Genomic DNA, 13,793 nt, shown 5'->3' with positions numbered 1-13,793 from the left:
TTTATGGTCTCCGAGAGTTGCCTCAGGAGCCCCGAATCTCTTTCTTCCCCTTGATGTGGGGGTCTGTAGCAGACCCCTACCACCAAATCCCTTTCTCCTTGCCCCCCATGTAGCCTAACCTACAATCCTTCTACCTCCTCATCCTTGGATTCTGTTTTGATGAGGGTTGACGTATATCGCTCACTGACATAGAGCGCAACCCCTCCCCCTTTCTTCCCCACCCTGTCCTTTCTGTACAATCTATAGCCCTCAATATGTACTGCCCAGTCGTGGGATGAATCCCACCAGGTTTCCGTTAGCCCACCATCCTGGCCACCATGTGGCCACCATCCTGGTGACAGACAGTAGGCAGCCTCCCCAGACCAGTAAGTGTTCTGGTCCCTGCCCAGGACTCTCTTGCTTCCAAGGTACACCCACAGGGTGGCACGTAGAAGCTTGACACACAGTTATTAAGCACTCTGAAGATGCAGCCACTGGAATCTATGAGTCCCAGAATGTACTAGGACAGGGCTGCTTGACTTCTAGCCCACAGAGCCTTGGAATCCATCCTGGACCCTGCATCAGGAAGGCACAAGGAAGGCCAAAATCTACAGTCCCTGAGTATACATTGGCACACTAAAAATGAGATTGGCTGTAGTTTATGAATGTGTGCCCTCAGTCTGCTACAAAAGCCCACACAGCCCGGGGGCAGTGCAGGGTTGAGAGTGGCATGCCATTCCCCAAAGGACTAGCACTAGAGATAGACAGCCATTTCCTCCTTCTGCTGCACTGGGTGTGTCACAGAGCTTCCCCCACTGCAATCAAGGCAAAAGGAAGGTTGGGAGAATATATACTCACAGGGGTCCTGGGCACGGCCATCAAACTGCCCCTACAAGAGAGAAAGGAACAGATGCTAAGTGCTGAGACCACTGCACTGCCTGCCCTAATACACCTGGAAGTCCAAGACTCATGGACAGGGCCGCAGACAGCCGCCCAGCAGGGAGCTGGGCAGAAACGTTGCCTTTGGTAGTGTTAGATTAGTCTCAGCCTTTCTCAGCACGGGGAGCTGTAGATAATGGGGCAGGAGCGCTGGCTCTTCCATTGCATTAGCAGGGAGTCTCAGCAAATATAGGGCTGGATCGGCAGGGACAGCAGCAGTTGCTGCCTGCCCTCAGGATGGGTAGAGGGTGAGATAGTAATGGTGCCCAGCCAAAGCACAGCATAAGACACAGTGCTCTAGAGGTGGCCGCCTTGGCAGGGTTTGTGGTTGTCTGTGTGATGGGGCATAATCAGCCATACCAAGCTCAGGATGCTGGAAGAATCCATCTCCTTGCTCAGATCATGCAGGGCCCCTTTCTCTCTGTTCACAGAGTCTGTGTGGGGCAGGGATCTAAAGGGAGCAAGAGGTAATTAGCAGAGGGTCCCACAGGCAAGGCACACACTGTAGTCAAATGTGCTCTTTTCCACCCAACAGCTGCTACCCTGCTGTTCATCTGCAGGGGAAGCCACTCTCTTCATGCAGTTAAGGTGCCCAGGACTGGCACTGGGTGCACTCTATCACTGGAGATCCTGGTCACTGAGTACTGCTTTTAAAGGCATGTCAATCCCTCCTCAAACCAACGGGCTGACAAGTGAGTGCAATGGAGTCGGTCAGACCCAGGGCCCAAGGGTAAAGCTGGTGGGAAAGTTTCTGTGGGACCATAGTGTGCAGGGATGGGCATGAGACGAGGGGTGCACAGCCATGGGAAAGGACAGTGGAGCAGTAGCACCACACAGGAGGATGCATGTCCACATGACCTAGGGACCACCACAAGGGTAAGTGTCACCCCAGGAGAACTGGGCTCAGATCCTAGTGCTAAGCACCCTGCTGCAGTGAGGGCAGCCAGGCGGCCAGTGTGCACAGGCTGCCAGGCCTTGCTCTCAGCTCTCCAGCAGTCAGAACAACCCTGGCACTGCAGGTGGTATCAATGGTGATTCAGAGCCATGTGCACATCCTCCTGGATCATCAAGTCTGGCCCAGACTAGCCCAGCTGGGAACTTTCAACCTAAGGGGCAAACAAGGCAGCATAGCAACCCAATGCAGGAGGTGAAACCCAAACACGGAGTCAAGCACGTCAGACCCAGCCCCTGCCCTGGGACTGCTGAAGATAGTTGCCTGCACTCAGCTCTGATGCTTGGCCCATGCACAGCTGCAGGTTGTGCCAGTGCCGGACCAGAATGCAGAGGAAAGGCATCTCTCACTTACCTGTCCTGCAGAAGCAGCTGGGCTGGTTTTCTGGGGATGGACCTGCATTGAGGAGCACAGGGAATCTGTGAGGACATGGGGTGGGGGCAGAGGGAAGAGGAGTTGGGGGAAGAAGCTTGGATCTCCTTCTAAGTTTTCCTCCTGCTGCTCCAGAAATGTGGGAGCAGAATTGCAGGATGTGGGGAGCATAGGCTGGCTGTTGTCTCTGGCAGATAGAGCTGTACTACAGCACTGCTATTTTGGAACAGCAGAGGCTCCTGCTGGCCATGCCTGGGGCAGGTCAGGCCAGCAGGCTTCTGACCACAGCAAGGCACTGTTCTCAGTCCCTACTCACCGGCACAGGAGTCCCCAGGCCATCCATCCAAGGGCTGCCAGAAGAAGAATGCTGGAGGTGGTCAGCACCACCATAAACCAGGGTGTGGGCTCCCAGAAGTAGTCTGTCCGGGTGATTACTAGTGGTTCTGTCCTTGGTGTCTGCAAGAGAGAAACTTGATACCAATGCCTGGGCAAACCAAGGCTTGGGTGTGTTGCCAGAGATACCTCCTGGTGGGTAGCACAAGGCACTGGCAAACCAGGGTGCAGGTTGCTGTATCCACCTCGCTTTGCCCTAGTTTCCCTGATAGAAAATGGGGACAAGTGCCAGTTTGCAACCAGTGGACGCTCTATGACTCCTTTCAGCTGAGGGAAGCCTCGTCTGAGCCAGTCCTTGCCCACACTATAATTCTCAGCCTGGTGTTCAGTGAAACCCAGTGGTCCATAATCTAAAAGCCCCCACAGAGGAAGAATAGTGTGGGGTGGCAGCAGCCAAGCTGCCCACAGAAGCAAAGCATGGGCTGGATGTCCAGCCAAAAGTGAGACCTTTTCACAGTCTCACTATCTGACACTGAAGTTATAGGCCAATTCTTGCCCAGCCACCAAAGCCAGAACCCACACCCAGGAAGATGAGGTAGTCAGAGAAGCCCTCTAGAGATCGAGTAGGGATGCAAAGGTAGGAGACCTAGGGACAGCTGATTCTGTAGAGTTGGAGTTGCAGGACACTAAAAGGAAAGGAAGCCTAGGGAGCTATGAGACATGATGGAGGGTTATAAGAGAGCTGTCATGGGGCAGCTGGGCTGTTGATAGCAGTAACCATGGTACAAGAGATTGGAGGCGTAGGCTGCCCTCTATGACAGACACTCCCACCGTGAGCCAGGTGCTAGTGGTGGGCACAGTTGTGGCCCAGGGAATCACATGCACAATCACTGTGGCAGTCGTGCTGTGGTGCGGCGGGCTGCAGCTGTCCAACACTTCCACCAGAAGCTCAAAGGTTAAGGGGTCGAAGATCCCATCAGGGTCGTAAGAGAAGCGGTTGTGGTAAAGGGTGTTCCCACGCAAATGGAATCGTTCATTGATGTTGCCTGAGGAAGGAAAGCCCTGTTTAGACCAATCTCCTTTGTACCAGGGCAGCTTGGTGAGAGGCTGCAGTAGGGTGGGCTTGAACCCAGCACCTTCTCACTTTGCCAGGCTGGGCTAGTGTTCCTATACGCCCAATGGGGACACCATCCCCATGGCTGGACTAGTCCCCCTAGGCTGAGCCCAGCACCCTGCTCACCTCCGACAATGGTGTAACACAAGGGCAGCACAGTGCTCCTGTCATAGTCCGAGCACTCCAGATATGTGACAGGCTGACTGGGGGCCAGTGTGGAGTATATGGAGAGCTCCTTAATCATGGGTTGGCAGATTGGGGGTTGGTCATTAACATCCTGACAAACACAGAAATGTGAGAGTGAGTCCCTGGCTGGTAGCTCAGCACCCCTATCCCATGGCTGTGCTGGTCAGCCCTCCCTGGGGCACTGACACCATTTGCCTTGCTGCAGTGCTTCATGCTGGATGGAGTCAACAGGATTCTCCACATAGGAAAGTCCCTATTGCAGGGCCAATGCTAAGTTTCAACCACTGTACCTTGGTGAGTTCCAACACTCCCCTCCTTCTGCAAGTAATTCTGCAAAAATCTCAGTGCAGCCTCATGGTCCATGACAATGAATCCCACATCCTCATTGCCTTCTGCTACTAGACCAAAGTGGTTCTGCATGTATCATAGATCATGCACTGCGCTGGCAATTACCATGGGCTCCCCATTGGTTCCAGCAGCATGAGTCTCTACTCCAGAGAGAAGTGCGGTAGGGGGCATTCTATTGATGCTAGCATTGGATGAGGCTGGGCATGCTGTGTAGCATCCTACAGCATCCCAGCTGGAAGGCACAGGATGGTTAGAAGCATATGCCTATAGACTCTAAATTACAGCCACATAAAAACCACAACCTAGCCATATACTGCACTGGGCAGCTGAAGCTGTTTGGACCTCTGGAGCCACCAGCTACTTCAGGCTAACTGCCACATGCCACACTGGGCCAGGAGCCCAGCTGATCCAAGAAATTTCAGATAAACTGCATAAGAAGGAGTTTGTTGAGGCCACAGAGAAGAATTCAGTGGTTCTGCAGGGTAATTCCAGGACCCCAGACCATTTTCATATAGCAGCTAGCCTTGTCCTGGTGCTTGAGAATCAGATTGTAAGGAGGAGCTGGCCTGTCCCATATGATTTAGAGGCTGGAAGGTACATGAACAAAGTGGGGCCACAGGGAGCTGAGGGAGTGTCTCATATGAAAGCAGAAGGCAAACTATAGGTAGCCAGGCAGCTACTGACTGCATTTCCTCATTTCAGGAGCCCCAAATTGTGCCCTATCAGCTATATTTGCAAATGTGTTGCACATGCATAGGCACAGCTAAAATCCATGGGAGCTTGAGCTAGCCAACCCTTTTGGCAAGCCAGCTACTTCATGCCTCAAATCCAGTCATCCTGGGCACTGAACAAGGCCAGGCTGGAGGCAGGAAGAGCCCAGGCAGCAATTCAGGGAGCTCTCTCTCCCCAGCAGCATGCTCTCCATAGCCACCATTGGTGTCTTGGGAGCTCTGTGCTATACCTGAATGCCTTAAGAGACAGAGGCCACAAGTGGGCTGGAGACTTCAGTTCCATTTCAGCAGAGCCCATGGCTGAATCTCTCCAAGTTGCCTGCCCTCAGTGCCTGGCTGCATCTGGCACACCACACATCCAGCACCCTGAGCTTAATGAAAGGTTCTTCGTCTCTCCCAGCCCAGCCCTGGCCATGCCCACCCATAGTGCAGACAGAGGTTGATGGGCACTGCTAGGCTAGTAGCATCACCTGCACATTGATGGTGATACTGCAGGACACACTCAGTTGGAACTTCGGGTCCACGTCATTGTGCACATCCTGCAGCTGCACAATTAGCTGGTAGGTCGCCTGTCTCTCATAGTCCAGTGGTCTGAGTACATTAATCGTTCCTGCCATAGCGATGAAAAACAATATTGTATATGCTGCTTCTTGCCCCTGACTACTCTAGATCCTACCCATCGAAAGTCCTCAGGCTCAGAAATTTGGGGCTCAGGTTGGAACTAGGTGGAAAGAGGATCATTGTGGAGGGGGTAAGGGAATAAAAGAGCCAGGATTAGGTGAAGAAAGGGCCCCTCAGTTGGTAGAGAGTGGGAAATGTCCTGACTGGCTCTGTGCCATCTCCTTGGGGGATATGGTGCAGGGTGCTCTGACTGTTCCCTCTGTGGGGTACAGGCTAGGGTGCTCTGAATGGGTTCCAGGAGGCCCCAATGGGGATGTGTTGTGGAATTGTTCTGACAGGCCCCAAACTGGGTCAGAGTGGGTGAGGGGAGCTCTGACAGGCCCTGTAGGATTTCTGTGGGAAGTACAGAAAGGGGAGTGCTCTGACTGGCCCCAGCTACCTAGTACACAAGTATACCAGGGTGCCTCACCACTGCGTGGACCAATGTAGAAATCAGGAAGGCTGCCACCTGCACCTCCAACGAGGCTGTATATGATGCTGTTGAAGGGATAGTCCCAGTCGGTACCATTTACAAAACCAATGATGTAACCAAATGCAGCATCCTCTCTCACGCTGAATGTAGAGTGCACTGGACATGCAGGAGGGTACTCGTTCACAGGGGTCACTGTCACCAGCACAGACACACTGGCTGCACGACACAAAGACCAGAGCAGTTCAGCCAGGTTGGGCCATGCAGAACCTAGACCCAGATCCCACATTTATGGGGTAATGGGGGAGGGACTGACTTACCAGCATTTGGGATTTCTCGGGTAGTGAGTTGGGACTAAGTCTCCAGGGCTGCTATTATGGGGACAATTCTCCTGGGGTTTGGTCTCTAAGAGAATGGGAAGTTCTTTTGCCTTTACCCAAGTCTCCTGAACAGCTGACCACAACTGGAGACCACAAAACCCTAGTACAGTGGTGCTCAATCTTTTTTGGCTGGTGAGCCAGATGGGCAGTACCCAGTCTGTCCACAGGCTGGATCTGGCCAGTGGTCCTGATGTGGCACCAGGGACAGTCACAGAGGCACCTCATCTGGCCATGCAGAGGAAGGGGGGACTTGACAGAGTCCCCAACCTGGCCCTGGAAGGGGGCATGGCCCAGCACTGATCCAGCTGAAGGGGGCAGGGTACATGACAAAACCCCAATCCAGCTGTGAGAAGGGAGGGGGAGAGGAGGGGGCATGGTCCAGGCCCAATTCAGACAAAGGGATGGAGCATGGCATGGCCCCAATCCAGCTGGGGAGAAGTGTGACCCAGCCCCACCCTGCTGCACAGAGTCTGGGGGTTGCAGTCTGTGGAATTTGGCAGGAGGAAGGATGTCAGTATTGGCTGCTGCTGCTCCCCCCCGTCACCAAATTTCCTAACCCATGGGGAGCCCTGTGGGATGGATTCCAAGGCTCTGTGGGCTACAAGTTAAGCAGCCCTTTCTTAGTACATTCTGGGACTCAGATTCCAGTGGCTGCATCTTCAGAGTGCTTAATAACTGTGTGTCAAGCTCCTACATGCCACCCTGTGAGTGTACCTTGGGAGCAAGAGAGTCCTGGGCAGGGACCAGAACACTTACTGGTCTGGGGAGGCTGCCTACTGTCTGTCACCAGGATAGTGGCCACATACTGGAAGCCAGCAGCAGCAATGGATTCACTGTCATAGTCCAGGGTGGTGTTGACCTGTAAAATCCCAAATGGTGCGGGGGGGGGAGGGGTGTGTGTCAAAACCTGGCTCAAAAAGGGACATGGAGTTTTCATGGCACGACCCCAGGGATGCTCATGCAGTTGCTTGCTCACAGGAATGAGAGTCATACCCCGGACACATAGAGCCTACCTGTGCTTGGGGACACCCTGGCCACACAGTACCCACCTGGGTTGTGGAATACAAACAGGAGCCCATCTGAGCCCTAGGATCCTACAAAGGCCCCAGCCAAATGGACTCTGTCTGTCCCAAATGATCAGTATGGGCTGGCCTGGAAGAGTTACAGGGAGTGTGAGCAAGGGGAAGATTTTCTGTGGAGTCACAGGCTGCCATCACCAATCTGAGAATGTGGAAGGAGTCCCACGTTTACTGAAGTCTGGCAGCTCCAGACAACAAGTGCCTTGCTGTGCTGCAGCCCCAGTTCCAGGACTGGCCAGCTTACAGCTGAGCTCCCTCCATTTGCTGGAGAGTGGCCTTAACCCTATCAGTCTAAAGCAGGGGTAGGCAACATTTCTGGGCAGAGTGCTGAAAAAACTCCAATGTCTACCTTGTAAGGTGCTGGAGTGCCAGCTTGCCAGAAAAACAAAACTGGGGCGGGGGTACATGGCAGGATGCACTGCATATTAATATAGTTAATAAACATAAATATTGGGGGGGGTTGGGTTTTTTTTGTTTTTGTTTTTTAAAGTAAATACCAGGTTTTCCAAGATTTCTAAACCTGGTGATAAATAAAACTTCATATACCACCTTTGTTGTTGTGTATTCTTTTTTCCTTAAGCATGTTGTGATGAGAGTGGAAAAAAAAAAAAAAAAAAAGAAAAAGAGAAAGAGGGCGTGTCCCTCGCCCTTCACATCTCCCACTGCTACCAGCTGCGGCTCAGGCCCGCTGATGCAGGGCAGTGTCCAGCAGAGGAAGGCAGGGACACCCCAGTAGCAGCCACCAGGGCTGGGGGTGCTCGGGCCCAGGGTTGGGAGGGAGGGCCTGGCTGGGGCTCGGGCAGACAGACGTCCTGTCCCACCCAGGCAGAGGCAGCACTGGGGTGTCAAGTGCCAGGGCTGAGTGCTCAGGGCAGAGTCCGGCCAGTGTGGGGAGAAGGAGGGGCCCTTAGGAAGGCGGCAGCTGGAAGACAGCAGGGCTGGGTGGGAAGTGCAGGCTGCCCTGGGGCTCTACAGACTCAGGCCCACTGACACCCGAGGTGGGGCCTGGCCCAGCCCGTGTAGCTCTGTGGGAATGGGCTGCAACCACCCTGCCTGTGAGGAGATGCTGCCTGGCTAGGGCAGAATGCCAAGCTCCAGGGGCTCCTGGTTCTGGGCTTGACCTCTCTGCACACCAGGCACATTGCGAGTGGGGCAGACATCCCCAGTGAGGGAGCTCAGCTGTGGAAGGCCTCCCTGGTCCCAGCATCAGCTGCCATGGGCAGCACTTAGGGCTGAGCCAGCCAGGAACCTCCAGCGCAGTGGCTCTTGGCAGCACCTGCCCAGGCCCTGGCTTCACCCACCTGCAGTTCCCCTCTGGGAGCCAGGCCGACCTGTGGCACGCAGCCCAGGGACAGGGGGTAGGGGTGGCAGAACACAGACAGCATCCCTGCCTGTGTTCTCCTGACTGCCCCTGGTGCATGCTGCAGTGCTGGGACCTGTGGCTGCTCTGGAGAGCCTGGAGCAGCAGCTTAAAAATAAATAAATAATTTTTTTTTTTTTTTTTTTAAACAATTTTCTTGCACACCTCCTGGCATGCCGGGGAAAATTTCTTATACTACTAATTGGCACGTGTGTGGGGGGTTGCCTATTCCCGGTCTAAGGTGTTCCCTATGAAGCCCTGTTAGCTGTGCAGTGACCAGCACTGGTACAGAGTTGCTATCTCAGCCTAGATGAGGCAGCTCACCTGCAGCTGGTGGCCCTGCATGCGGAATTTGTAGCGGGATCTCTGGTCACCTTCAACCTGGTAGTGCAGAGAGCTATTGCTGACATCAGGATCCGTACAGGTCAGAGTCATCAGAGTCCTGTCAATGGGAGTGGTCTCTGGCAATTGTGCCCTGGGGAGGTGAGAGGAGAGGAGAGTGCAGTGTATGTCAGACCCAGCTGAGAATGGTAGATGACCCGAATGGGCAAAACAAGTATCCACCGTGGGCCCTTTCCTCTATCCCTGTGCTCTGGGTTTGCTCCCCAAAGCTCATGGTGTACTGTGTGTAGCTTAACTGTGCCAGCTGCATGATGCCATTACTCACCTGTGGCCCCAAAACCACAGGTAGCTCTAGATTTCCCTGTGGCACAGGGTGCTCTGGCCACTTCATAGGCACAGACAGAGCAAGGGCACTACCCCTGACCCTTCAGGACATTTGTTGAAGAACTGGGGGTAGAATGCAGGAGTTCTGACTCACAGCCCCTACTCTGATCCACTGGAGCTCACTCCCCTCACAAAGTTTATACAGAACCCAGGAGTCCTGGCTCCCAGCTCTATCCCACTAGACTGTACTCCCCACCCAGAACCAAGGACAGAACCCAGAAGTCCTGGGTCCAGCCCTACTGCCTCATGCTGTTTGCAGGAAGCTGGCATATGGCAGCCCCACAGAGGCCTTGTCCCTCCCATCCCTTCCAGCCTTACACAAAAACATCAGGCGAGCAGTGGGGTGCCAGGACATTGGCCTTCAGCACAGTAATGTTGAGCATCATTGTGGCTCTGTCGCTGGGGTGCAGCATGTCATAGGCTTGCACTAGCAGCTGAGTGTGGGCTGCCTCTGGGAACTGCCCCAGGTCCACGTTGTAGGTGTTATGGATCTCACCTGTCCCTGCATAGGGGTGGACAAGAATCTCAGGGCATGGGGCATAAGGGGGCCCTGGGCACTGACAGGGACTGAGGGGAGGTGCTATTCCTGTGCAACCAGCCCTGAGTCCCCCACCACCAAGCTGTCCCTCATCACATTATGGGGGACAGCCCTAATGGGCACTTCCTTGAGTTTTCCCCAATTAGAGGGAAAAAACTCTGACACCCACCTCCCTGACTGCCCCCATCACATTAGAGGGGAAGAGTCCTGAGCTTCCCACTCCTAGATATGCTGTTATTGGAGGATGTCTCTGTCCTGTTCCCATACAGTATTGTGGGCCATGTACAGGCCTGGCTCACGTGGGTTGATAGTGTAGAGCCTATGAAAGGCTGGTGCAATGATCTCGTAGCGCACGTGGTCTCCACTGGCTGAGACTTGTGTGACCCTCTGCATGGGTCCTGTGTTCTCCTGCACCATCACAGCCTGCCATGGCACCCTGGAGCAATGGTAGAACAGTGGGTCAGTTCACCCCAGGGAAACCACCTCACACTTAGCTCTCCACAGCTGGGCACTCACTTGTTGTGGGCCCCAGCTTCAAGCCCTGACCCCAGGCACATGTGCCAGTGACTCTCTGGCAAATAGGAATGAGGAGACAATGCTGTCTTATGGTGCATGCTGCTCTGCTGTCCAGAGATGCTGTGCTGCCTGTGCATGGGGCAGCTTGCTTCTGCCATCCCAGATCAGCATCTCCAACCCACCATCCCTGCCCCTCACACCTCTCATTGTGCCCCATGCCCCTGTTCTCCACACCTCTGCCCCCACAACTCCTACCTATGCCTCTAACACATCCCTGTGCCTCACATCTCTAGACCCTAAATTCTCTGCTTATGCCTTCTACCTCAGCACTCCTGTTACGTATATCCACAGCCCCACCTCCTACCTTGCCAAATAATCCCTGTCACTTACGTGAAGTTGACGCGGGGCTGGTGAACATGCAGCACTTGCACCTTCAGGATCCCGCTGCAGTTCCTTCCTCTTCTGTCAGTCACCAATATCTGCAGTCTGAACTGGAGACATAGGATATAGTGAGAAGCCATGGTTGCCCACTGTGCTGTGTAGGCAGGTGTAAGGGGTGACATGCTCGGAAGGGGAGGGAAAGTCATGCCATTGGCATAGGCCACAGCACAGGCAGGGGTATTTAGGAGCAGCTCCAGATGAGCACCAAGAGGTAGAGGAAGCAAAGTCCTAGTGCTGAGGGAATGATAAGGACAGGGAGTGTTGTGAGGGGGAGCAAAGGATGTCCCAAGAGCACAGCTAGGAAGGTGGAGGGGTGTCCTGGGGAAGGGCTGGAATTGATAGAGAATGAAGGTTTCCATAGAGGGGTGAGAAATAGATGGGTTGCCTTGGTCTGGATGGGGAAAAAGAGGTGGTAGAGAGTGAAGGGTACCATGGAGTAGGTGAAAGTTGGTTGCAGGGGGCCCTAAGAGGAACAGGCCTTGGTACTCACCTGATTGTGATGTCTCAAGGAGAAGCCAGTTTCTGAGGCCAGCACCTGGCCACTGGAGCTGATACTGAACGGTGAGTTGTTGTCTTCAATGGTGAACTATGGGAGTGAAAGGGGTTCATCCAGAGTGATTAGGGACCTCATGCCTCCAGCCCCATTTGACAGAGACCTTTCTCCACAGTATTACAGACCCCAGAACAATGCCCATCACAGACCCTTTCATATCACTTTCCTGCCTGGAGACGAGTCCCTTCATAGTGCCTGCTGCCCTAGACTGTGAGCAGTTTTTCACTCCCTCCACCCTCTATTCTCCAAGTTTCAGGCTGTGCTGACCCTTTCTCCATTTCCTGGTGGCTCATGGTCTTATGGGACCTGGATTGGAGATAGAGTGGGGAAGGACACAGTTTAGCTGCTTTAGCAGGATTGGTTAGCAGCCATATTTAGAGTGGTTTCAGGAGCAAGCTCTGGGTGGGGCAGCACTGTCTTCAACCCCTATGCCCTGTGCCTCCCCAGGCCAAGTGCAACTAGCATTGCCAAGAGAAATAGGGTACTTGGGGATGCTATCACTCCATATTTCCACAAACTCTGTGGGTGTTAGTAGGAGAAAGCTTTTCTGGGCTTGGCAGGCTAGGTGCCCTAGAACCTCAGCAGTAAGAGGGCCAAGCCTAACTCCATGCTTAGCTTACCCTCAGCCCACTCACTGGGCGCTGCAGGATCACAGCGTAGATGGGTAACAGGGGAGCCACATTCTCTGGGACTTCCACCAGATCCCCATCTGCAGCAAAGAACGGAACACAGGTAAGCAGGGTGGGCTCAGAGGTTCTTTCAGGTGTCAAAAATTGGCCAAGCACTTGACCTGTGCTCCACAAGGTGGAACATGCTGTAGCCCAGATCACATCCATCACACAGGGCTGAGGGCCAACAGACTCCTGTTAACGCAAGAAATGCTCTACTGGCCCTGCCAGAATACCCTTATGCTAAACCATGCTGGTACTTCATACAGAAAAAACTTACCCCAGTGTCACGGCGGGGTCCTACAGGAGGGCTGTGATCTCCTTAAGGCCCCCTCTTCCGTGCCAAGTTGGCCCAAGGGCACCCTCTAATTCTCGCCCGCCACGTCTTTGATGTTAGATTAGGTTGGGAGGCTGCCTTACGTCTCCTTGGGCACGGCTAAGTGGGGCCTCTGTCCCCGTGGTTTCCCAGACTCTCCAGGGGTCTCCCTGTATGACGGGTGCTTCCCAGGCACCCTGGCCTTATGGGCTAAGTGTGGCTCCAACCACCCCTGAGACCATGCCCCAAGCTTTGCAGATGGGATAGACGTTGGTCTGTCTCTCTGTCTATATTCCTGCCCGTCTCTCAGGCCTTCTCTGTTGTGCTGCCCCCTCCTGGGCCCTCCGAGCCCACTCGAGGCCCTCCCTGTAATGTCGCCCCTCTCTCTGGGGACTTCTGCGCCCACTCTGGGACTTCCTGGTTGAGCCACCTGTCTCTCAGGCCCACCGCACTGCTACCCCCTTTCTCCAGGGCTCACCGCACCACTACCCCCTCTCGCCGGGGTTTACCGCAGTATTCTGCCTTCCACAGGGGCTCGCCACGTCCGCCCTGGGGCTTCTCAGTAGTACCCCTTCTCTGGGGCTTGCCACACCTGCACTGGGGCTTCTCAGAAGTGCAACCCCTCTTCTGGGGCTCGCCATGCCCAACTTGGGCTACTCAATATGGTCCCCTCTCTGGGACTCGCCATGCCCACGCCTGGGCTTCCCAAAAGTGCCCCTCTCCAGGGCTGGGGTCTATACACCCCATATGCTGTGCCCTTCTGGGCACCAGGGTCCTCATGCTCCGCTGTGAGGCCCCTTTGAGGATACTGCACCCTCACTGGTGCCGGGGTCCCCACACCACTGTGGGTTCCCCCCTGAGAATGCTGCACCCGCACTGGCACTGGGGCCCTCACACTCTGTTGTGAGTCCCTGATGAGGCCTCCTCCAACCCCTAATAGCCTCACCCTAGCCACCGGTGTAATACATAACAATACCAATGCAAAACACAAGCCCCTAGGCTGTAACACAAATTGGAGCCACCTGGCTATAACTTAACATCACCGCTCAAGCCTCCAGAGCTGCCATAAGCTGTACTTGTGATTCTCGCATCCTAACTCCAGGAACTCCTGTCCCTCTAGCTGCTGGCAGGGAACTGCTAGCCTGGCCTCAGCCCTGGGCTTTATGAGGGCC

The 13,793-nt window shown here is 54.4% G+C and overlaps 1 protein-coding gene across 1 annotated transcript in view; it reads right to left on the bottom strand.

The window, feature by feature from the left end:
- The window catches only part of CDHR4 (cadherin related family member 4), a 21,254-nt gene that overhangs the window by 4,062 nt on the left and 3,399 nt on the right, over positions 1 to 13,793 (bottom strand). Inside the window, exons 5-19 of the mRNA XM_006025013.3 lie at positions 12,258 to 12,346; positions 11,575 to 11,670; positions 11,034 to 11,134; positions 10,427 to 10,563; positions 9,908 to 10,091; positions 9,188 to 9,338; positions 7,181 to 7,283; positions 6,045 to 6,263; positions 5,425 to 5,564; positions 3,816 to 3,966; positions 3,407 to 3,621; positions 2,559 to 2,698; positions 2,225 to 2,266; positions 1,279 to 1,369; positions 838 to 868 (exon numbers count right to left, since the gene is read on the bottom strand). Coding sequence (XP_006025075.2) covers positions 838 to 868; positions 1,279 to 1,369; positions 2,225 to 2,266; positions 2,559 to 2,698; positions 3,407 to 3,621; positions 3,816 to 3,966; positions 5,425 to 5,564; positions 6,045 to 6,263; positions 7,181 to 7,283; positions 9,188 to 9,338; positions 9,908 to 10,091; positions 10,427 to 10,563; positions 11,034 to 11,134; positions 11,575 to 11,670; positions 12,258 to 12,346 — 1,890 coding nt within the window. The remainder of the gene's footprint in view (positions 1 to 837; positions 869 to 1,278; positions 1,370 to 2,224; positions 2,267 to 2,558; positions 2,699 to 3,406; positions 3,622 to 3,815; positions 3,967 to 5,424; positions 5,565 to 6,044; positions 6,264 to 7,180; positions 7,284 to 9,187; positions 9,339 to 9,907; positions 10,092 to 10,426; positions 10,564 to 11,033; positions 11,135 to 11,574; positions 11,671 to 12,257; positions 12,347 to 13,793) is intronic.

The sequence above is a fragment of the Alligator sinensis genome, unplaced genomic scaffold, assembly GCF_000455745.1.
Source record: "Alligator sinensis unplaced genomic scaffold, ASM45574v1 scaffold467_2, whole genome shotgun sequence".
Taxonomy (NCBI): domain Eukaryota; kingdom Metazoa; phylum Chordata; order Crocodylia; family Alligatoridae; genus Alligator; species Alligator sinensis.
This window is presented reverse-complemented; position numbering and strand designations above follow the sequence as displayed.